At 30.7% G+C, this 25,148-nt stretch overlaps 1 protein-coding gene across 1 annotated transcript in view; it reads right to left on the reverse strand.

Annotated features, from left to right (window-relative positions):
- Positions 1–413: 413 nt before the first annotated feature.
- Positions 414–25,148, reverse strand: part of LOC136973031 (uncharacterized) — a 39,882-nt gene continuing 15,147 nt past the window's right edge. Inside the window, exons 2-4 of the mRNA XM_067267716.1 lie at positions 7,831–9,171; positions 5,685–5,774; positions 414–1,068 (exon numbers count right to left, since the gene is read on the reverse strand). Coding sequence (XP_067123817.1) covers positions 724–1,068; positions 5,685–5,774; positions 7,831–9,168 — 1,773 coding nt within the window. The 5' untranslated portion in view covers positions 9,169–9,171 and the 3' untranslated portion in view covers positions 414–723. The remainder of the gene's footprint in view (positions 1,069–5,684; positions 5,775–7,830; positions 9,172–25,148) is intronic.

Consider the following 25,148-nt stretch of genomic DNA (forward strand, 5'->3'; position numbering starts at 1 on the left):
CTATACATACTTTCCTGTATTGTTGAAATTTTTATAATGCTACATACTATCTTAGGCTTTATACAATAAATAAATGTAGAAGATAATTTTTCAACTCTTCTTTCATCTAAGATGCATCATTTTCTCATTTGGAAAACTGGTAATTTCTGTTGTTTTTATCATATGAACTGTAATATTTATTTTGTTGAAATGATGAAAAGTTAGGCATACATTAACTCTTATAAATGTAGAATGATATATAGTGGTGACTGCACGATGATAAATCTTGTGTTGAATTTCATATTCATGATAAAATTAATTAATACATCTAAAAGATATTAATCATCTCAAAAAAGAATAAGTTTTAAATGTAAAAATTAAAGTCAAACTTAGAATAATAATCTAATGTATTTCAAATAAATAATAAATTAAAATTTCATAACTATTTTCAAATCTTTACTTTCCTTCTACACATTCAAATCCATTGGGCTACAATAAGAAGTAAAACAGCATAAGACATAAATCAGTTCTTGTGCATTTGAGCATTGGTTTTGAATTAAATATATTTATTATCATTTGTTTTCCTTATATTTTTATGAGATCATTTTGAAAATTGTAGAGAACACTGGATTATGTAATCTCCAGTTCATCATACAGCATAATAGCAGAATCATGTTCACTTCACTCCTTCAAAATGTAAATCATGAATGGAATGACAGATTATATTATTCTTCTCCCTTTTTTTCAGACTGAAACAGGTATATTTTCTTTTTTGTTATACTCGTCGATGTACCACTGTTGGTTGAGGTAGACAAATTTGACTAGTAATTTATATATAGTGTTTCTTGCTTTAATTTCTACATACATACCAACAAAAAATGCCAGGAAGAATAGGATGCCACATACAAATGTTGTAATTTCAGAATCATTTAGTTCGGTGCGATCGGGATCAATTTTCGTACCTTTGTCTCGTTTGAAGCACAATATTGTTATTGTGGCACATGCAATCATTACAATAACCGAAAGAAAGAACATAATATGCAAAGTTATGTCTCTGCGAGAACAATGGGGAAACTGCCAGTGACGTACCTGTTTAAAAGATAAATAGTATTAATACGGAATTTGAAGTTAATTTCATTATAGTCTAAACCAAGGATGGGCAACCTTTTTCTACGTAAGGGCTGCATTTCAAAACTTTTGAACTGATGCGGGCTGCACACAAGAGAAAAGGGGGGAACTGTCGGTAAATCACAATTCCTTATTCATATATAATTATAAATTATCATAGGTATACATAATATAGCTTCTGGCACTGATCTAAACATAATATATCGGAAATATTTGGTTAAATATTAGTCACTGCTAGTTTTAAATTAGTTTCAATGTGTCTGTTAGCCAGTTTCTTGTTTTAATTTTTAGTAAATTCATTGCGAAAAAATTATTACAAACATAAGTTGTAGAAAATAACATCTGAATTTTTGTTGAATACTTCCTTAAGCTGGAAAATTGATATATTTATTCATATTTTATGCCACATGGGCCGCAAAAAATATTACTGCGGGCTGCAGGTTGCCCAACCCTGGTCTAAACTTTTGTCAAAATGGTGGCAACATTACAGTTTTTTGCCCGTTTCATTCAGAAATTTAAAATTAATGTGTGTCAAAAAGTGAAATATAGTATATATTTTAATTTGAGGAATGAATTACATGTTCAATAATAAAAGGTAATAAAACATGTACCAATATTTATTTTCATTAACATTGAGTGAGCAAGAGCTTCCTTCCAAGAATTATTTGTCAGAGAATTAAGACAATTGATTTTTGTATTGTTCAAAGCTCATTTTCCTATCTATGTTCAACAGAATAAATTTACAAAATAAGTGTTAAAAGTAACAAAATATTTAGACTGAAATATGTTTTATTATTTACCAGTTGAAAGATTGTTAAATGTAAACATTTCAATGACTAAGAATAGATATTTTATTTTACATCATGTAAAATAGTTTCTCAATTAGAGTTGGTGTGTACAGTGTATATCATCTTAGTCATTTTCTTGAATAACAGAATCAATTATATGAGAAAATATTTTTTTTTTTTTTTTTTTTACATAATGTAACTTAATGAATCAATTATTATATAAATGTTATATTGTCTTTATTATATTTATTCACTAATTATAACATAATATACAGTCAAATCCAGTTACTATTGGTTTATGCAATGTCTACATTAATGGGAAATAGATTTGCACTCTTTTGGATAAAGATAGGTATTTCAATGTTAACAAGTTTGGTTAATATGTAATTCAAGTATGTTGTGGTCCTGTGACTTATATTACATTGTTTAATACAAAGCATACTGCTTCTATCTTCTCTGAAGTCACACAAGCTACAGTGACATCATCTCATATCATGATCAAGGAAACATTTTTTGACTTTAATGTTAGTCACAATTAGGGATTGCAATCCAGCAGTGTTTTCAATCCAGCTGGATTTTTGCTGGACCAACATCATTCCAGCTGGATCCAGCAAAGATGTATTTTTGGTGCAATAAAGTGTTATCTATCCAGCAATTTATGGTTTTTTTTAAAGAAATAAAACATTTTTTTAAATACTTAAGAAACTTTTATTATTTAGACTGGTCACTATAAATCAGTAAAACTTCTTACACATTTAGGTAGTAAACTTAACTTTGGTTCGGTTTAACACTTGAGATAGAGATAATTAAATGTTTAGTTAGATTATAATTGTAATGTAATCTTTAAGTTAAATAATAGCAAAGGTAATTCTACTAAGTAATTTATATTAATATATTATAATAATGTAAGGACATAATCAGTGGCTCAGTGGCTATCAGTCTTACCAGTTTTCTTATATAGGCTCTACATATCAGTCTGTAGTTATTTATAACTAATTTAATTATTTGTTGATCTAGTAATAGTCTCTTTAATCTGAAAAATTGATGGTAGACTGTCTCACAGCTTAACAGGTTCAAACTCCTTTATTGCGTTTTTACAAATGCATATCAGATCAGTATTATTTTCTCTGACCCCTAATACTGATCCGAAATGCATTTGTAAAAAGGCAATAAAGGAGTTTGAACCTGTTAAGCTGTGAGACAGTCTACTGTAAATTTTTCAGATTAAAGAGACTATTACTAGATCAACATATAATACAGCTACCATAGAAAATATAATTAATTATTTGTGTTAGCAAAGTAGTGAATAAGTAATTAGTAGTAGTCTAGTAGTTAGTTGTTATTATCACAATCATGAATCGCATACATTCATATCATCATATATCTAAGATACTGATACGAGAGAATTCTCTTGTATTAAACGATCGGCGTGCTGTTCAATCTTGGTTTACAGTTAATCTAAGATACTGATACTCATTAATTTAATTAACTATTTAACTAACTAGGTAGTCTCAGTTTCTCACTAATTTTTGCAGTAAAATTGCCTAGCCTAGCCTAACTACTTATAGAAGAAAAGTTAAAAACTCTTACTTAATAGAATTAGAGTAGAAGTTATAAAATATTAGTCTTGTCTTGAATAAAGTATTTTAAATAAAATTAAATCAATCACTTCTGTTATTTTTTTGACTTTTCTGGAAGTAGTATCTCAAGAAACAAATGGTATTGATGGTGTTGTCTCCCAACCTACTTCTTAATGAACTGCACATATATCCCACTGCAGAGAAGGCCCTTTCTGCCTCTATGTTAGTTGGTTTCAGGGTCATCAAATAATCATAAATTGTTCTGTCATGTGATTCATTGACGTCACAACTGACCGTAAATTAGAATTATGCACCAGGACTAGGTGAGGCATTACTTATTTTATTTAGCAAGAGCGGAAAGTCAACTGGCAATTAGATCAACAAAGGCAAAAGGGCAGGCGATGTGGTGTAGAGAGGGAGTGTAGCATGTGCTGCACTGAATGGCAACGTTACTCTTGCCGCCGAGCAATAGCACGCATAGCAAAGTGGCAACACAACAACATAGACTTTTGCACCATTATTTAAAAAGTTAATTGAGTATTTGCGGATCCAGCTGGATTGCTGGATGAGGGATCCAGCAATTGCAATCCCTAGTCACAATACTTATGATGATGATGATGATATTCCTTCTTCAAGCCTCTGTACTACAATGTAGCACATGTATATGTTTGGAGCAACTGGCAAGTTTAAAAATAATTAAACATTTCCAAACAAGATAAAACACAGTGAAATAACTCGGAGAAAATTTGGCTTTTGCCATTTGATGGTAATAACTGTTGATTTTTGCTACATTCACTTAATACAAGCCTCATTAATACAAAGTGCCAATTTTCAAGTACTCTCAACTTTGTTTTAACAGGGGTATGACTGTATTATATTTAGTAATCATTTGATGAATTAATAATAATCTAAAAATTACAAGGAAGAGTTAAACCATAGATTAGGTAAAATATCTATGAAACTACAGTTCTCTCTCAGCCTCAACAGGTATTAACTGTATAAGCAAAATATCTCATCTGATAGCATGTGGTCAGTTACACTAATTTTAGAAGCAAAACTTCTGCTTTTGTGGATTGTTTGGAAAGCAAAAATAGGACAAAGTGTATAAATTTTTTAATGAAATATAGTATGTTTGATTAAAATATGGCATGAAATATGTATATCACCATTGACATGCTTAATCCTGTAAGTGTGAAGAATCAAATTTTACAGGAGCAACAAATGATGATTAATATTATATATAATATTGCAAGATTTTCCCATGTGAAGGTTCATGTAAGTTGTAATCATATAATTATCTAGATTTACTAGTATCTAAATTCAAGAACAGAAAAAAGATGTAATCATTTACAAAGTTTCCTTGGCAATGAAGACTGCCCAATTATATACAAGTTTATTACATTATAGCCAATTCTATTGGTCAAATGTTTTTGTGATTTTTGTGGAATATGCATAACTGTGACACAAAACTTATTTGATCTGTAGTGGCACTGAGGTTTTCACTTATGAGCAATGATATTTAATATAAATTTTAGCTGTTATACATGGGGTATTCGTAGAAGGTTGTGCATCCATTTATTTTAGTATTGTATGTTGCATGGAAATTTTAACCTTACAGTTATAAACCAACAAATCTTTTATTTTGGTTTCAACAGTCATGTCCCCAGGAACCCTAGGAAAAAGTAAAAATTATGACTTATTAATACCGGTAATTGTAAATCATATACTCTCTCCTAATAAAAATCAAAATTCAGACAGTAAAAATATATCTAGTCACACCAGACAGAGGTTGAATTATGTCTATCAATAGTTTGCCAAAATAATTTAACTTACTGATTTTATACTTTCTCTTACTGGATAAATATATGATTTACAATAACAAATAAATGGTAAATCCTTGCTATAATTTAAGTGGTTGAATTTTTGCTGTATTTACATAAAAATAGCATTTATGCAATAAATTTTGGATAAATTTTCCTTTCTTAAAATTAAACATGAAAAATAACAATGAATTTAATATTTAACAAATTACATGGAGCAGTTTTCCATACAATTTGTTTTTATAATTGTTTTCATCTAGGCGCGCACATATTTTCATTATTATTTTTACACGTGTTTCAATTAATAAAAGATAAGGTTAATCAATTTATCCACACTATTGTATATTACATATTAAATAATGTAACTATAATTGCTATTAATCAATTACCTTGAATTTCTTATGCCAGTGATACTGATATTGACATAATTCACAACTTGGTGGTTTACGGGATCTTTTGCATGAAATTTCTAACCATCTCTATTAAAATTAATATAGATACAAATTATGAAATTGGTTATTAAATATAGTAATTTAAAGGGAAGAAAAAAATTTACTTTAATCTTTAAATTTTAAAAAATTTTCGAAGTTCATACTAAAAAAAAACAGTCTTCAAGAATATCATTACCAAATTAAAATTCTAATTAGTCACAAATATAGGAACCAATACACAAGGATGTATCAGAAATTAAGTTTACTAGATTTTCCTGCTATGAACAAAATTTGCAAGTGTAATGTCATTTTGGTGGGTGGTGTATTATATGATGATTTTTTGCACACGTGACACGAAAAAAAAGAACAAATGATGTGTTTGTTACAAACAAAATGAAATCTGCAAGTCAGCATTTACAAATATATTAGGAATATGGAAATATTCTTTTTTTTATGGGCAAAGAGAACTGCATTACTTGATATTTGTCAATAATTAGAAAAGATGGAAAGAGTTGTGATATCTTATAAAATGTGCAATAATAATGCCAAGATTTTGAATCTAGTTAAAATTGTCACCCAGCCTTCATCATCACACATTCAACAATAAATGAGCCTATACCCTGTGTTGAAGAACCATTTGGAATACTTGAAAACTGTCTCTACATGAAACAGACATGTATGGTGGATCTCATGAAACAGCTTGACTGGTGGATCTCATGTTTGACAGCAGTTAAACATGAGGTCCACTAGTGGCTAAAACAAAAAGTTCAGATTTCTATACAGAAATGGAAGACCTGTTTCTTAAATTGAATAAATGTCATGATTTCCACAAAGCATGGAATTATATTGAAAAATAAGAAGCATTTTTCAAACTATTCATGAACTGATAGATTGCTTTAACATTTTAAATTATTTTATGAGGTTATGTTGATAAAATTACTGTTTTGACTTGTTTAGTTTGAATATAAGTTGATACTTCAAGTAAATAACTAAAATGAATTTTATTTAATTTTAAATATAAATAGGTATTTTGAGTAAAAAATAAAATCTGTATTTGTACTGATTGGAAAAAATATTACAAGTATTGGTTACTATATTATAGTTTCAAGATCAACAAAATTTGTTTCTTCAATTTCCTCAAACTTGTAGTTATCTGTTTTCTTGGAGATAAAGATTTAAAAAAAAATGAAATTAAAGTTAAACCCAAATATTGTCAGGTTTTCCAGCCCATCCTCTGTGGTATCAATACAGTAATAGATACCAAGGATGGAAAAGCCCAAACTATTACAAAACTTTATATGCTCACATACTATGTATGTGACAGTGGTGTACCATCCATGGAAGCTGTGGAAGCACTGCTTCTCTTGTATTTTCTAAAATATAAATACATATTGTGCGATTATTTTCATATTTTAACGTATTTTGAATTGATTAAAATTAATATTTTATTATAATTGCATTATGTATCTCATTAGAAATTTCTATACAGAAATTTACTATTTTTCCTGTGGAAAAATTGATAAGATTGCAAATGTATATTCAAATATAAATTCATATATGCATATTCCCAATGGAAGTGCTGTATTGTTGAATACGGGACAGCTTCCACAGCAAAAATATTTGAATCATGTAAAGCAGCCAGATTATAGGCATTTGCGCATGCGCTTCTTTACAGAGCACCAACCTCATGAGGTTTAGCTCGTGGATACTACACACCAAAATATCGTAAAATGCTTCCAAGATTCTATCCAGAGCTAGCATCATCAAATATCGCCACACGCTACTGGTATGTGAGCATATAAAGTTTTAATTATTTAATTGTTATATAATTGTATTTAATTCAACAAACAAACAAATTCTAATGCCAAAAGATAGTACATTTTCTTTCTTATACCCAAACTATTAGGGTTTAACTGGAATTTCTTTCATCTTGATCTCTGGAAAAGCAGATACTTGTACATATGGATGATGATGATGATATTAATAAGTTAAAATAAATACTTTAATCATTCTTTTTGTCAATTATTGAATCTTAAAGACTGTTTTAAATAAATATATAAATGTTAATATCTTAAAGTTTGTATATAAGTAATTGTGTAATTACCATTAAGCATCCACAATGTATATATTGCATTGTTCCAGAGCAACGGCAAGGTGATATTAATGGATCATCATCCCTACCTACAGTATGACAAATTTTGCATATAGGCCCTCCATGGTCACTAAAACTACTAGCTAAACTTAATCGAGCAGTTGATGATGATCCTGGAAGAATAACTGAATGATTCATAATTTCTTGCTTGTTTTGTGGAATACTATTTCTTTGAAATTTCGAAGTTGAAAAAGCTACATCATCTGCTTCACTTGAAGATTCCACATCATACACTGCAAAGTTAACTGTGGGTGATAAACTGAAACTACGACTTTGAAATTCGGCTCCTTCTCTCAGATTATTTATTTCCCATTGAATGCTGTTTGGCCTTTCGAGTATCATAGATTCTGAAATGCTGTTTTTTGGTACAGTATTGATCGATGAGTTTGTTAGTAAATCACTGTTGTTACTTCCAATAAATGATTCATTATCAATACTGTTAATAGTTTGACTGTCTTCATTTTTATGCATGGAAGTACATCCAGAAATACTAGATCTTGAAACGCAACTTTTATGAACACATACTTCATCAGCAAGATATTTTTGATGTTCACCAAACAACCAATTTTGTACTAATGAGGAATTATGAGAACTTGTTCCTGGAAACTGAGATTTTATATTGTTATTCACTTTAATATCATTATCAATTAGAATACAATCATAAGAAGGTCGGAATAAAGGTTCTAATTCATCTTGGAATTGTAAATAAGCATTAACTGAATTTTTATCACAGTCACTATGGTATTCAGAGATTTGTGCAGTATTGTGCAAAGAAGTTGTTGGAATTTCAGATCCAGATCCAGATCTTGTGGATTTAATGGAATGATCATCATCTGATATTTGAGATAACTGATAATTATGCCATGAAGATGTAGCAGGTAACATATCAGATAATTCTTGATTTTGTAACATTGGTGATTTTTCAGAAATATGATCATCATAATCTGCAACATCAGTGTTTGATTGTTCACACCACTTTTTAAATAATTCTTCATCCTTGTTTTTATTATTTTGGCGGTTATTACATTGAATTTCAGCCTGTTCTGCATCATAACCTTTGTCGGAAGATGAAGATGATTCTGCATGAGAACCAATTGCCATATTTTCTTTATATGTAAAATTTATTCTTTCATTAGTGGCATTCATACATTGATTACATTCATTAATGGATTTTGCAGCATAATTATTAGACTGCGAAGAAGGAAGCACACCAGTATTATTTTCATTGAAGCCACTATTGTCATTTGTGGCAGGAGACTTGTTCATACCACCAGACTGATGCTTGCACATAGTCTGTAATGAAAATGATGCACATTATATTTAATATCTATACACATGTATATGAAAATATAAAGAATCATAAAAACTATATTAAAACCATAGAGAAATAAAAATAAATTTAAGATAAAAACTGCTCATTTTGAAATTAAAGAACCTTAAATATTGGCATTTTAGTGAAATAGATAGGATTTCAGCCATAGACAGAAAAAACATAGCAGCAAGAATGAATATACAGCAATAGTGTGGCAGATGATGTATGGCAGGTATAACAGAATTAAAGCCTGGTATGATTATTCTGTGGTAGAGAAAGTTAAATAGAAAAATCATATTTCTACATGATAACATCTAATTCTTTTGAATTTTTAGGATCAGGAGATAATTATAAAGCAGATGAATTGGTTTGAATTTATGGAAGTTTCATCCATAGAGTCATTAGTTGTGGAAATTCAGATTACAAGGCTGTCAAAACCTTGAAATGGAGATGTTAGGATTTTAAAATCAACTACCATTTACTTAATAGTAAACAATAAGAAAGTAAGAAAAAGATACAAGTATAATAATTTAAGTGGGATATATCCAGTATGTGGTGGTTTAGGGTGTTGTTATCCATGATTAGGGATTGCAATCCAGCAGGATTTTTGCTGGATTGAAATCATTCCAGCTGGATCCAGCGCAGATCCAGCGTGGATGTATTTTTGGTGCAATAAAGGGTTATCTGTCTATCCATCTAACCAGAAAGTTATGGATTTTTAAAGAAATAAAACATTTTTTTAAAATACTTAAGAAACTTTTATTATTTAGACTGGTCACTATAAATCAGTAAAACTTCTTACACATTTAGGTAGTAAACTTAACTTTGGTTTGGTTTAACACTTGAGATAGAGATAATTAACTTTAAATGTTTAGTTAGATTATAATTATAATGTAATCTTTAAGTTAAATAATAGCAAAGGTAATTCTACTAATTAATTTATATTAATATATTATAATAATGTAAGGATGGATAATCAGTGGCTAAGTGGCTATTAGTCTTATCAGTTTTCTTATATAGGCTCTACATATTAGTCTGTACTTATTTATAAGTATATAAAACTATGTACTGGAAGTAGAATAAGTTTAATAAAATAATAACGTTTTCAATCGGTTTTAACGATCTTCCTCGGTTACAAAAAAATAGAACATTAAATATAGAACATAAAATGTGTTCGGAATAAATACAAAAATTAACGGAAAACGCCCAAACAGACAAAATATAGATAAATAAACAAAATAAATAGCAGGGAAAAATATATATATATAAGATATAACAACGAAACCAGCATTGTCCGTTAATAACATTAATTAATGTAAAAGGATCTCGGCACGGTAGACAATGAGTCCGCATCTCTATGGTTTATACAATCAGTTGTCGTGTGCGCCTTGCAAATTTCCAATCTCTCAACATGTTTGACTGTTTGCTTATTTGTCGTCGTTTTTATAATTGCCGCTTGATCCCATTGGACGTTAACATCCTTCTGTCTTGCGTATGATGCCAGCGCAGTATTCTCAAGGTTCTTACTGATTGTATATTTGTGCTCTTGAGCCTTTGTTTTAAACTGCGCATCGTTGCACCCACATAAACAAGCTTGGAATTGAAACGTTGGTTGTGTAAAGGCACCGAATATATACCCGTTGTCGAATTCCGATCCTCTTTCTTTTTTTATTGTTTCTTAAAAGTTTGAAAACAGTGAGATTACGTCGGTATACAATACGAAAATTATTAGACCTGGCAGTACATCTATGTATTTGTTTAAAAATGGGATGTAATTAAGCACTATTCTTTTTATATTTATTCCAAACACATTTTGTGTTCTATAGTTAATGTTGTATTCTTTTGTAACTGAGGAAGATCGTTAAAAGCGATTGAGTACGTTATTATTTTATTAAATTTTGCTGGATTGATTAAGGTATAGTTTATTTATAAGTAATTTAATTACTAGTGTTAGTAAAGTAGTGAGTAAGTAATTAGTAGCAGTCTAGTAGTTAGCAAAGCGGCAACGCGACAACGTAGACTTTTTCGCCATTATTTAGAAAGTTAACTGAGTATTTGCGGATCCGCAACGTTGGATCCAGCAGGCCGAAGAATGCGCTGGATCCAGCTGGATTGCTGGGTGAGGGATCCAGCAATTGCAATCCCTATCCACGATACAGAAAAGAAGCTGCGGAATTGAGGAGAAAACTGTGTCACACTTCTCAGTTGCTACAGAATGATATCACCCTAGTCAGGGCCGACAAAACCAAACCCTTGGTCCTTATGAAACGCGACACTTATGAACTGTGTTACTGGATTTTGTTAGATTAACCCAATGTGATAGGGTGGACGAATGAACGGAACTTTGATTGACAACCTCCAGTCCAGGGTTAAACAATTCACCCATACCAAATTAGCTGATTGCCTTGCTCTTCGTAACATCGTGGTTGACATCAGAGGGAGTCAAACCCCTAGATTCTGCCTTTGCGAAGACACAAATAGGGGCACCAACTCCGCCTGGTTGTTGACAGAGCTAGAGCATCCACACACAAGCTCGAAAAGGCCACCCACACCCTGCCCACTCTCCATCTTGAAGGGTACCCTTACATCATAACTCACTCTAGGGACATCATATTCCTTTTGAAGGACATTACCTCCCTCCAATTTATAATTATGTTTGCACTAAAAATAAATTTACATATGTTTTTAAGCAAGAACAAGTATAAAACATAATTGCATAGCATTATCTATGATGATTTTTGATCAATTTTTTTTATTTTATTGAAATTTTCAATGGGGAGTAAACAATTAAATAAAATTAAACATTATATTGTTTATATTTATTTTGTACACAATCAATTTGTGCTTAGTCTACTGTATTGCTTCATTTGCATATATATAGTATATTTGTTTTAATAGTCTAATAGAGCAGCCATCTTTTAGTTTATTGATGATAAGAGAATGCACAGGAACTTCACGCTTCAATGTCCATGGTGATAAAGCCATATTTCTGAAATTACTTTTATTTATTAATTTTCTATTTAATTCTATTAATTTTCTATTTTCTGACTATTTACAGTTAAGTCAGAAAAACTAGAGCGATTACTGTCCCTTTCTACAACAGTAACAAAAACACAACCCCTAAATTAAAATACAATAAATATAGAATGATACTTAAAATTTGAATTAAAAACCTTTCCAATAATAAATAAAATATATAATAGAAGCACCAAAGCATGTTTTTTTTACAATATGTTTTATAATGCAAGTTGGATTAAAAATAGAATAAAATCTGCAAAACCATAACCATATAAAATGTGTTCCAGCAGGAAACGATGGTTATTATTATTGCATGCGAAATCATATGGGAGACATTTGCATTGCTTAAAACAAAATAAATAAAAAATATTGAAATAAAAAACTTTCAGTAAAAAAGTACTCTGAATTCCTGTATAAAACAATGACCTCTGGGATACATTGAGCCTAAAGCTATGTCCACATCTATGTAACGTCTTGTTACGTCACTATGAAGCACAGCCTGTACCATTTTGACTTATGTTGTTTTGTGCTATAACTTTGCATAGCATTTGAATGAACTATTTTGTCTAGTGAACATAGAGTTGTCTGCCACTGCTTAAAGTATGTTCACACTTGTGGTACCCAAGGCGGATGTCATCCTTTCATGGATCGTCAAAATACCAACAAACAATGGATCAGTGGCAAACTCTTTTGCAAACCTTCACATAACGTAAGATGTCATGCTGCAGTCTTTTTCCATGTCCAAATGTTTATCAAGTGGTAAAAGCATGTTTAAAATTTGTTACATAGATATGGACATACCTTAAAATTGAGTTTAGCCAGGGAAGAGGGATTTCTAGTGTGTCAAGCAAGTCTTACTAAAAATTTCTCCGTTTATAGAAGACCATTAAAAATTTATAATATAATCTGATCTCTGATGCTCTTTCATTCATTTGCTTTATGATCTGTATGTAAAGCCTAAATAATAAAATTTTGTTTTTCCAAGCGTAATTAAATATGCTCTATTTTTCTTCTCTTCTATCCTTATCAGATGTTAGCATGATTGTTAGTAAATATTTTACATATAATTTGATGTCCTGTTTGCTCATTGAGCTACAAACGAAAACATGTTTGCCAGTTAATTATGAAAGTGGTGTGGACTAAGTCAAAAATAAGAAAGAACGGAATTTATTTCTTATGGCTTTGATCTAAACTGTAATATCGGTGGAAGTCATTTTTGGAAAAATTTAAATTTATTAAATGAACAAACTATCACTGCTGTAAGACTTCATTTTTAGTTTGTATTTTGAAAGTAGCTGTTAAAAGCTTGTGTGTAGCCCAAGATAATAAATAGCTGTCAAAGATTTTGTTTTCTGCTAGTAAAAACATTAATTTTATAGGGGCAGAAACTACTATGAGCTCCTAAATTTTCTCCAGGCCTGGAGAAATATCTCCAGCTCCTCTCTCTCAACAGCCCTGGATATGTCACCAGTTTTGCTGGAAATTTTAAGTTCTGTAAAGAAAATATTGGGTGCCTCTAAGCTTCTCTTGGAGTTTTATCAGGGCTTAAATCTAAAACTCTCTTGTCAAGAAATTCTACGTTATTTTTAAATGGCAAGTAGCTAAGTACACGTTATGTCATTGGTTAATGATTCAAGTAAATTTTTAAAATAATAGCATAAAAATAATTTTATCGTTGAGCTGCAATTTTAAAAAACTGTAGACCTATAAATTTCCTCAGTTGTCCACCTGTCTGTCTTTCCTTACTCTTGAGAACGAAGTTAGATAGATGAAAGATGAGGCCAGATATGGAAACCTTAGTGGCAGGAGGCCCCAATGAACTTTATATAAACTTCTGATGCAAACTGAAAGTCATTATTTCAACTCAAAAATTTTCCCCTGAAAGGTGTTAGATAAATGACTGGCATGACTGTATTGTTAAAGGAAAAGTACAGGAACAAGCGACTACTAATCTGAGATGGAGAGCACATATTTTAGATTAAATTAATTAAAAATGCAGCCTGGCACTGTGACGATGTCACAATAAATAATTGGTCATTCTATAGTAGTAATCTATATATATATAATCGAGATGAGTTGATAATAATAATAATAATAATCAGCGCAGAGCCCAAACGGTTAGGAGTTGAAAGTTGAAATTTGGTTCACAGTTAGGGTATGTCACGAGAATGCACACTAAACAGGGATTTTTTGAAATTCCTCCCCACGGGGGAAAGGGACAGGATTAAGGCTTAACACTTCCATCAACAATGGAAGTGTTAAGTAACAATGGAATTGTTAGAGAAAGTGACGTGCAAGACACAGATGCAGTTTTTTCATTTTTGCAGGAAATTGAACATATTTTTAGACCCATCAAAAAATTCTCTAATTAGTCTGGAAACAGGGCGACCCAATTCTTGCATTCTGTGAAAATAACGTTGACTAAGGTTGACTATAACATAATAATCTTAATCTTTGCTATCGTTACTTTTGCTTGAGCAATGCCGGGCCTACCTGCTAGTTTTAAAATATTTTTAAAACTTTACGTAGACATATTAAACAAGGCTTTCAAGCAGAGGGTCTTGATCATGGCTCCGGCTCCGGCTCCAGTTCGAACTTCAGCCAAACATTTTAATTTATAAGAGCAATTGTTCGAGATAGTACATTGCAAATAAATTAATAAAATGGTTTGATAATCTGTTTCTATTAATTTATATAAATGTTATATAATCAATAGAAGTAATCTTTTGATCACAAGTGTTAAATTAAGTACCATTAAGTACCTGGTGAATGACCTTTAGTGGGATTTGAGTAAAGTTAATTCTTTAAGATCTTTCTAAAACTCCATCCATCCATCCATCTAGTGCATTGATGATCTCTTCTTCCAATCTATCATTTCTACTGAATTAGTAGCATACAAAATATGCTCAAAATAGGAAAGTTTTAGTCTGATGATTTTTGATTTAAGAGAATATTCAGGTTTTATTTCTGATATGAATGAATGGTTAGTTCTTTTGGATGTCCACGGGACTCTCAACAGTTTGAGTTGTATAATGAAAGTGAGAATAAATAATTCCTTTCTTGCTATAGGTGTTATTTGAATGTGTTAATCACCTCTAAAGTCAGAACAGATTAATGCTTTTCTTTGTGTTTTTTAAAAAAATTTTTGAATCTTCTCTAACACCAAAGCACACTATGAAGCATGGAAGTCTGTGGTTGCTGTGCAGAGATGGTGGTATGGGGTCAGGGACAGCCCTAGAAAAAGAGGGACCCAGTGCAAAGTTGTACAGGACTTATTATTATTAAAATTATTATTATTATATTTATACAAAAATATGTAATATATATATTTTTGTAATTTAAATGTTTCTGGTTTTAAGTAGAAAAACCAATAGAGCTGAATAATAATTGACATTCTATTCTTGAATGTTATGTATAATAGCTGTTGATGACCTAGAAGTTACAGTGACCAGCATCTTCAATATAGGACAGACTTAAAAACTAAAAATAGTGTAACATCTTCACCTAAAAGTTTTCTTTTTACTTAAGGCACCCCCTTACAGCAGTGGTTCCCACCAGTGTGGTGGGGTCGGTAAACAAAAAGTCTGACTCCGACCTTAGTTTTTTATTAAATGTCACACTTCGATTCCTTTTATAAGAAAGACGCCGCTGAGTACTTGAATATTTTTGTCTAAAATTTCTCTATAAAAAGTCATACTAAAATTGATGGTGAGAATAAAAAAAAATGGATATAATGAATTTATCTTGGAAAAACTTTCGAGTACATAAAGAAACACATTACATCTTAAAAGTGGAATTCTTTTGTCTATTATTAGTTAATTATGGAAAGTTGATTTAAATTTAATTATTTCCAAGAAAATAAAAATTAAATACAATAAAATTCAAAAATTAATGATTTGATAAATGATATAATAAATTGGCCCATAAAATAGTTCCTTCTGCTCAACGTCTACAACGGGAATAGTTAATTTCCTACTGACTGTTGACTAAACTGAAGTATACAGTAGAATTTTAAAATATGAAATTTGGAAAAAAAAATCAAATCATCTTGAATCGACGGGTGCAATCATGCCCAAGAACTTAAACCTATGAAAAATAAGCTAAAACAATACTTTTGCAGTTTTCTCTTCCTAGTTTAGTTTGTTGCAGTTAGATTCTTATCTTGGTTTAACTTTTCCCATTGTTTTTCTATTGACTGTTTTAAGACCAAAGTGATGTTGAAACTATAATAAATAGTCATAAACAACTCAAAACCAATAGAAGGGCAGTGAAAAAATTAATTAGTAAAAATTGGTCAAAAAACAATTGATATCAAAAGTAAAACATGTGAGATGTAAAAAAATATTGTGGCAAGAAAAACTTATGGCACCCGAAATGAAAGTCAAATTTTTTCTTGGGAGTTTCTCTTTGGTAATGATAAGAAGCGATACCATAAGCATTTACTTTCCAGGTGTGATACCACGACTAACTACAAGTGTTCAGTGATTTTATCACTTGGCCAGTGGTGAGTCTTCAGTTAATCAAAAGCTATCTTCTGAAAGTCTGAAAGTATACAGCATGTTGTGTGAGATACACATAACATATTGCTATGATGATCTATAATAAATGCTATAAAGTTGTTGTGGTCAATTGTTTTGTGTACAGTACACTTGCAATTAATAGTAATTTGAAGCATGGAACTGGAAACCAAATAGAATATTCAATTCCTATCAGTACTGTAATTTCATCACATATTACTCTCCCTGATATTAGAAATCACAATAACGAATCACTTCTGTGATTGCAACTTTCTTGGGACTCATACAACTTTAATTTTGTAAATTATATCTGTTGAGATTTTATAAAAAGTAATTTTTATATTATTAATTATTATAAAAAGACAAAAAGTTTATTTTTTGGATTAGAAGTAAGTTTTTAAAGAAATTGTAAATGCTAATAATGAGTAAAATTTTCATTAAGTTTGGCTCCACTCGAGATATGACACAACCCTATCTACAGGATTTTCTCAACCTTTAACCACCAAAACACCAAAATTTAATTGCATCAATGTCATATATTGTGGAAAACTGCGGTGATCCGTGGTGTTAAAAATCGCAGAAAATAGGTGATTCGGATTACCACAAGGAGATAGAAACAAGACAGTCACTTAAAACTAATTTTTATGTACAAAATCATATATACAAAGATACGCATTATTCAACACACTTTAGGTTGCACCGCACGTGGTGTTTCACAGAGTTCTTTAGCGGAGAGTAAATTAACACAAATAATAAAAAAAAAATTCCAATAAACGAAAAATGTACGCTCGGTAATGTTGCAAGGCAGGCACTTAACTCACGTATATAAGTTCTATCCCGTGGGTTTCGCTATTCCTTTCACCGATGGAGGCGGATTACGAGATCACAAATCTCCACCACAGCGAACAAAGAAAAATTCACTAGTTACTTCTACGGCTCTCAAAGGACGACACACCCCTCTCAGCTCTAAGTCCGGAACCAGAATACCGTGTGCCGGTCCCGCACCCCATATATAACAACCCCACCACCAACAGTGCTGCCATGCAAAAACCGCCCAAAAGTAAACCAAAATAAAAAATTTTTTTTTTTTTTTTTTTTACAATTATCTATTACAAATAGAACAGCAGTATACATTAAAGGAGATGATAATCTACAATAATAACATCAACAGAAAACAATTTATTTTTATAACAAATATATATATACACCGACAATATATAAGAACGACACAATATACAGAAACAATCCTGCCAAATTTCAAAATTTTTAGTTCATTCAGGACAGATATAATACAGAACATATGCTGACACACACAAAATCTTTAAGGGTTTTTTATTTTTTTATGTTTAGTGTCAAAATGTCAAGAAATGAAAAACAGAGAGAAAAAAATTCTGTATTATCTAAGATTATATTGATTCCCTTTCAAATAAATTTATTACTACTATTTTTTTGGTAACAAATCAGACTAAGAAATTACAGCAGTAAACAAGCAATACAAAAGCAGGATAGATCTGATCAGCTTACAATTAAAAACAAAGTGGAAATGAATATCATTTTAAATTAGTGATTAATAATTTTCCTGAAAATAATGGTGATGAAAAATCAGATCAGTACATATTTTCTAAGCAAGGCTGTGCATGTGTGGGATTTGAGTTTAATCTCAAATTCAGGAAGAATTAAAAAATTAAATAATAAAAAAACAATTTGTTAACAGAAAAAGAGTTAGAACATTTATGAAAATATAAGAATGAATGAAATGAAAAGTTTCACAAAGGTTTTAGATGTTACTGAAGTGAATACATTGAAGGTTATATAGAACATAGAATGTAGTGGAAATTTCTACAAGTTTCATGAAGGTATGTAAATGGTGCTTTTGCAAGAAGTGAGTTACTTTTGGTTATAAACCAATAGTGTTAGAAAATAACTAGCTTCAAGATTATAACTGCTTTATTAGTTACTTTCTCTAGTTATTTTTGTTTAAAAATGGCCAAGTTTTTAAACAAAAAATGATTAAGTTTTAGAGAATTTCAATGTAATTGTTTCCTTTTTCAATATTTACAAAGGATTGTAAATGTTTATTACTTTTTTATTACCACTACTATGCATATCCCTGTTTCCTAGTATCCCATTCATTTTTTTATTCCCATTCTATTTCTCTCTTCAGAATCAGTTGCCTGACCCACTAATCTGACATCATAGTGTCAAGTTATATTGTGTTTAAAATATGTGTGTATTAGCACATTGTTACTGGTTAGTACTTAAGTATAAGTAAAATAAAGTGAAATGAAGTTCATAATGAAGCCTATCATTTCACAGGAGCTCTGGACACAATATTCTCTGTTAAGGCAATTTCATTGATTGCATGACTTTTTTTTGGATCTGGACAAATTCCCTTTCTACTGATGATATGTCCAAGTAGCAGACTTCATTCTCTATATAATTACTTTTATCTTGGTATAGCTTCAGACTGACTTACATAATATGTTAATTACTTTATCAATAAGCATAATGTATTCGTTAAATGATGAAGAGAAAAATACCATGTTATTCTGGAAACAAATCATTTGATCCCAATGAATTGACCTAAGAGATGGGATATGACATACTGGAAGGTTCATCCAATGACCATTTTCTTTTCCCTTGGAATATTTGACACATTTGGAATTTTCTTCATGGAATAGAAAAGGTGAATGGAAAGATCAAGAAGAATTTGAAAGTAGCCTGATTTCAAATCAAGAACTGAAATATATTGACTTTCATGAAACTTGCTCAGGATTTCATTTACACATGCTAAGGGAAATTCCTGAGAAACAGTTGTCTTTCATTTGTTCACCTTAAATCCAGGGTCTTTCTTAATTTGCCAGAACTTTTCTCAACAATGTGAATGGGGAGTTCTATTCAAATGAGCTCTCTTCAATGAAACCTACTTCAAAAGAGATAAGAATTAGCAAGCCTTCCCAAGCCTTTTAAATAGCATTCAGGAATATGGTATTTGTGCATGTTGATAGCATGCTGGGGCCTATTATAGGTTTATGCATATATCAGAGAATACTTGTAAGTTCTCAATGCTAAGGACAAAACAATTGGGATATTTCTCCAAAATACTATATAATCTAGTTCTCATGTTCACTCAAGTTATATAATCCAGTTAAATTAAGAGAAGGAGCTAGCTAATTGGGCAATCAAAAGAGGTCACAATATGGTTTTAGCCTTCACAGAAAAGGTTAATATTTGTTTGATTTTGTTCAATGTAACAGGTATTTTAGCAAGGGTGTCCATCTCCAGGATGTCTTCATACTCAAGATTGCATAGGAACTTTATGCATGTCAGTAAAGTAGGGCATGACTTGCCACAATAGTTAACATTAGTCCACAGAACTTGATTACATTCATTAATGGCTTCTCTTATACCATGAACATGGAAGGTAACATAGTTAACAAGGGCTCTCCAACTACCTCATTGAGGAGAATCTTAATTGCTTGCAGCTTGAAGAAGGAGTTTTCTGTTCAATATCAATTAAAATTTTAATTGGATTGCCATCAAGAAGCATGCAACAAGGGAAAGACCCCTTTTTGAGATTACCATCTTGAAAGTCAATTTCAATGTTATAGCAGGAGTGCAAGCCTGACAGATCTTTCTCTCTTCTCAGTTTCAATCACATTTCCCACATTTGGGACAATTCTTAGCTATGTGATCTAGGCTCTGACAGATAAAGCATTCTCTCTGCCTATTTTTATTTAACTCAAAGTGACTGTTCAAGAGTTTATTCACTTCCTGCTCTAATTTAACTATTCTCCTGTCATTTGAAACTGAATAGCTGAGTCACCCCATTAGTTGATTCAGACAATTCAGGGCATTCCTGAACAGTAACATGAACCCCTTTTTGATCTCTTAGAGCATTACACTTCTATTCATTCATCTCCTCATTCTCAGTCATTTCAATAATTTGGTCAAGAGTTTTAGTCCTTGCCAAAAAACATGACTTCTGATCTTAATGCTTAAACTTTTCATGATTACATCATCACAGAATGGGTAAATTCTGATTTTTCTCATGGTTCTAGATAAGAGAGTCTTAGTATGAATGATGTAATCATTAACAGATTTACCACCCCTGCTTGATGTTTAATAATTGGTTTAACAGACTTTTATCTTTAAGTTCTCTTTTATCAAAATATCTAACTTGCAAATTATATTTTCTAAGGATGATGGGTATTGCTCCAATAAGCAAAAGAAGATAGACAGAAGTTCACTTTTCAAATTGATCTGAAGAACTATGATATTAGTGTGGTTGTGGCCGAAGTTTTCATCTCTAAAACGGGAATGTCAAAGGTTGAGTGCCACTATCTTGTAAGCAGCGTTTGACATTCATGTTTTAGAGATGAAAACTTTGGCCACAACCTCACTATTTACACTGTTGTCCCAACTAGCAAGATGTGAAACATTTTCTACCATTTGAAAAACTGCCAGATATTAATGGAATTAGAGAAAATGGGAATCATTTCCAAAAATCCAGTTATAGTCAGAGGAGGGTTATCCATATTTTCTTTGCCAAGAGCTACTTTTTAAAATGTTCAGAAATGATTTTTAAAAATTGTGATCTTTGTCAGTCATCTTTTTTTTGCCATTTTACATTGGATTTTTCTATCTATTCTACCTATTAAAAATAATATGGAAAAAAGCACCAAAGAAAAGCCAATTAACAAGTGCATCTTAACTAAGAGTTAGTAAGATAGTAGGAAAATGAAAGAAAACAAATAAAGGATAGCAGTATTGAAAGACTGATAACACACCAGTCCTTATTTTATGTTCAGCACTTTGATTATTGTACGATGGCTGAAATCCAACAAAATGAGTTTTATAGTCCTGGTTATTTCAAAAATCAGTTTAAAATATAAGTTAAAATCTACTCACAGTATACAGTTCCACAATACTAAAACTAAAGTCTGAGATCCATAACACAGCTTCTCACAGAGAGAGACTTTTACAAAGGAAATTTCTCACAAAAGATACTATCTTCCTCATTACTGGTCCCTTCCAGACTGATTTTCCTTTTGCTCCTTTTTTTCCTTTTCTAAGTGCAAAAATCCTTTACCATCCAGTTTTTGGATTAGAAAAAAAAAAACTTTTTTTGTAATCCAAAAACAATATCTAAGTGATAGTCAGTCCACACCTACAGACATGAAAAAAGCCCACAGGGATAAGAATCATGCAAACAACAGTTAAGAGAAAGAGCAAAATTCTAAACTAAATTACAAAGAAACACAAAAATCAATATTGCTGGTAACATACAAACGAATTGTTAATAAACTCATCTATATTTCTTGACATAATTTTAATAACAGATGACCTGTACTCATCAGTTGCAACTTCCCCTGTCCTATTTTGGCATAAAAAATTACAGTAACTGTACTTACGCTACTTCTACATTGAAGTCTATGAATTTATTTTATTGCTATTATGTTTCATAGAATATATTGAGAAATTTCATAAGAGATTTAATATTTGTTTACTGGTTCATACTGACAATGATATATGAATATTGAGGTTGAGCCCGAAGTTTTAAACGCAAAAACGTGTACGTCGGATGTTCAGTGCCGCTGTCCCGTAAGCCTAGAAGTTTGACAATGACATTTGGAATGTCAAGCATGATTCCATTGACTTTCCAAACACCATTGTCAAACTTCTAGGCTTACAGGAAAGCAGCGCCGAATGTCTGAGGTACACGTTTTCGCATTTAAAACTTCGGCCTCAACCTCACTAATAAGTTTTTAGATAAAACTCATAATAGATTCAGAAGTATTATGCATTAGATAGAACATGTTTTCCATTATCTCAGAATTATCTATGTGCAGTTTTTGTTTTTCTAATATGTTTATATAATAGATCAAATATAACATTCGACAACAAAAACAACTGGATATAAGTAAATTGGATTTTTTGGTTTTTTGGTATTAATTTAAATATAACATTTAATTGAATGATAATATCTCAAATAAGAAAACTAACAAACTTAACAAATATAGTGTGAAAAAATTAATGAACTATATCGGGTGGGCAAGCAAGAGTTCAGTGGGAGCCAAAATGTAGGTTTTACAAAATGCATGGGAGCCGCAGTTCTGTACTGTGTGGCGGATAGTATGGTAAGGCGTGCAATTTTATTATATAATATAAATATAATATAAAACAAATATTGAATTTTTTTAATAAACATATTTTCACAAAATTACAAAAATAAAATTGTAAAAATAATAATAAAAAGCAGAAATTAACACTTTCAGCAAGAGCCGCATGTAACTCAAAAAGAGCCGCATTTGCCCATGTCTGAACTATATGAAAAAGACGAAGTTAGCAGATATGTGACTGTCCATAAATCACATCTGCATTTTTCTTGAAATTTTTAATGTCCCCCTCTTGTCCCAGTTCGTCCAAGTTTCCATAACCCTCTCCCCTCTGGGCATTCAACAAAACTCTCTCCCCCACTTAAAACCTTTATCACTTTATGAAAAATAGATACACCATAAGTAGAAATGAAACAAACAAGAAATTTTGAAATAAATATAATAAAATGCATAAACTATATAAATGGACAGCAAATGAAGCTCAACCCTCTTTGTCTGAGTTATCATAACCCCTCCTCCTCTTCCAGTGTGATGCCACTTATGGACAGTTCCTAAATGTTCATTTATATTATTTTGAAATTAGCATTTATAAAAAAGACGAAGTTAGCAATTCTATTTTCAAAATAGAATTGTATTGTCATATTTTAATGGCATATCTATTTTGAAAATAGAATCGTGCTGATCATCTATCTAACATCATTCTCAAGATTAAGGAAAGATGGTCGGACAAACGAGAGGGGGAATTTATAGGTCTACAATTTTTTCAAATTGAGGTCCAATAAAAATTATGATCCATGATTTTATTTTCAAAATACATTGTGGTCAAAGTGACAATGTCCAAGGTCACAACACAAGCACAGGTAATTTTTATTTTTATTCTTTTTCATTTTGTATTCAATCAATAATGTTGCTTTGGAGCTCCTCGAAACAACATTACTGCCTTAGTGCATTGACTCAATTCTTAATTCGTGTTCTGACAGAAAATGTACTATGCTTAGTAAAATTCTAATTCGATAGTATATATTAACGATAAAACCAAAATAGTCAATTTAGTTGATGGTTAAATAAGATCTCTATTTTTATAAAATTAGCTTGGAAAGTGTCAGAAAAATGACTTGCTTCAAGAAATAGTAAAAATCATTTATTTGAATTGTTACATTAACATTTGGAGAACATTTTTTTAAAACATTTAATCCATTTATTGCTTTCAGTGCATGAAAAAACAGAGCTTCTCTTGATCCATTCTTGTATAGCAGCTTGAACTTCACATCCAAATGAAAAGCATTTGCCTGTCAATACCACTTTTAAAGTTGGGGAAGTTAGAAGCTTAATGGTGCCAGATTTGGACTGTAAGAAGGTGCAGGATAATCTGTATCTAAAGGTTCTTAAGCATATTTGTTCTTTCCCGACTGCAATGTGATCTTGTGTTATAATTCTTTTCAGTCTTTACTCTGCAAATGTCTTGGATACTTGTAAGGTTTCACAATACTTCACCAAATTGATTGTTTTTCCTTTTGCAGGTATTCCATGTAAACAACTCTCTTCCATCCAAAAACCTTATTATAATGACTTTTTGAACACAGGGAACAGTTCTGAATTTTGTAAATGACAGAGCATGAGATTGATAATACTGTATCAACTGTTTCTTTTCTGTCATAGTAATGAGACTAGACACTTGTTGCTACTAAATGGTGATAGTCATGGTAGATATGTTTTTATCCCCATACTTTATAAAATACAAAAACCTTACTTATTAATCAATCTTCACATAACATTAACATTTAATTAATCTGAATTTTAAATTATACACAAAACATTTACATATATATGATAAAAAAATGACAATAAAAATTTTTCAACCAAATAAAATTGATCAACTATCAGTATTATACTTTCAACAGATGCCAGCATAGTTAGTAAATTTTTAACCTTCCATTATCCTCATTCTGTTACTCATGATTTAAAATCATAAGACTAAATTATATAATTGCAGGTATCCATTTAAATATCTTATTGTAATAATATATACTTCCATACCTTTATATCATTCTGGAACATCCTAAAATGCATAACAATTTATCTGGTGAGAGTCTGATACTATACTTATGTTACAATTTCTATATTTAATCAGTGATACAGACAGATTTTTACAATAAGAAAATTTAACATTATTTTAATTTGTTTTATTAACTGACTGTAATATTAGGAACAACTTGATATAAGCTAACAATAGCAGAGTTTGAAGATTTTAACAAAACTTTGAAAGTATTGTCATATTTTAATGGCATATCTATTTTGAAAAAT

Source organism: Centruroides vittatus, unplaced genomic scaffold, assembly GCF_030686945.1.
Source record: "Centruroides vittatus isolate TY-2023 unplaced genomic scaffold, ASM3068694v2 contig_3077, whole genome shotgun sequence".
Lineage (NCBI taxonomy): Eukaryota > Metazoa > Arthropoda > Arachnida > Scorpiones > Buthidae > Centruroides > Centruroides vittatus.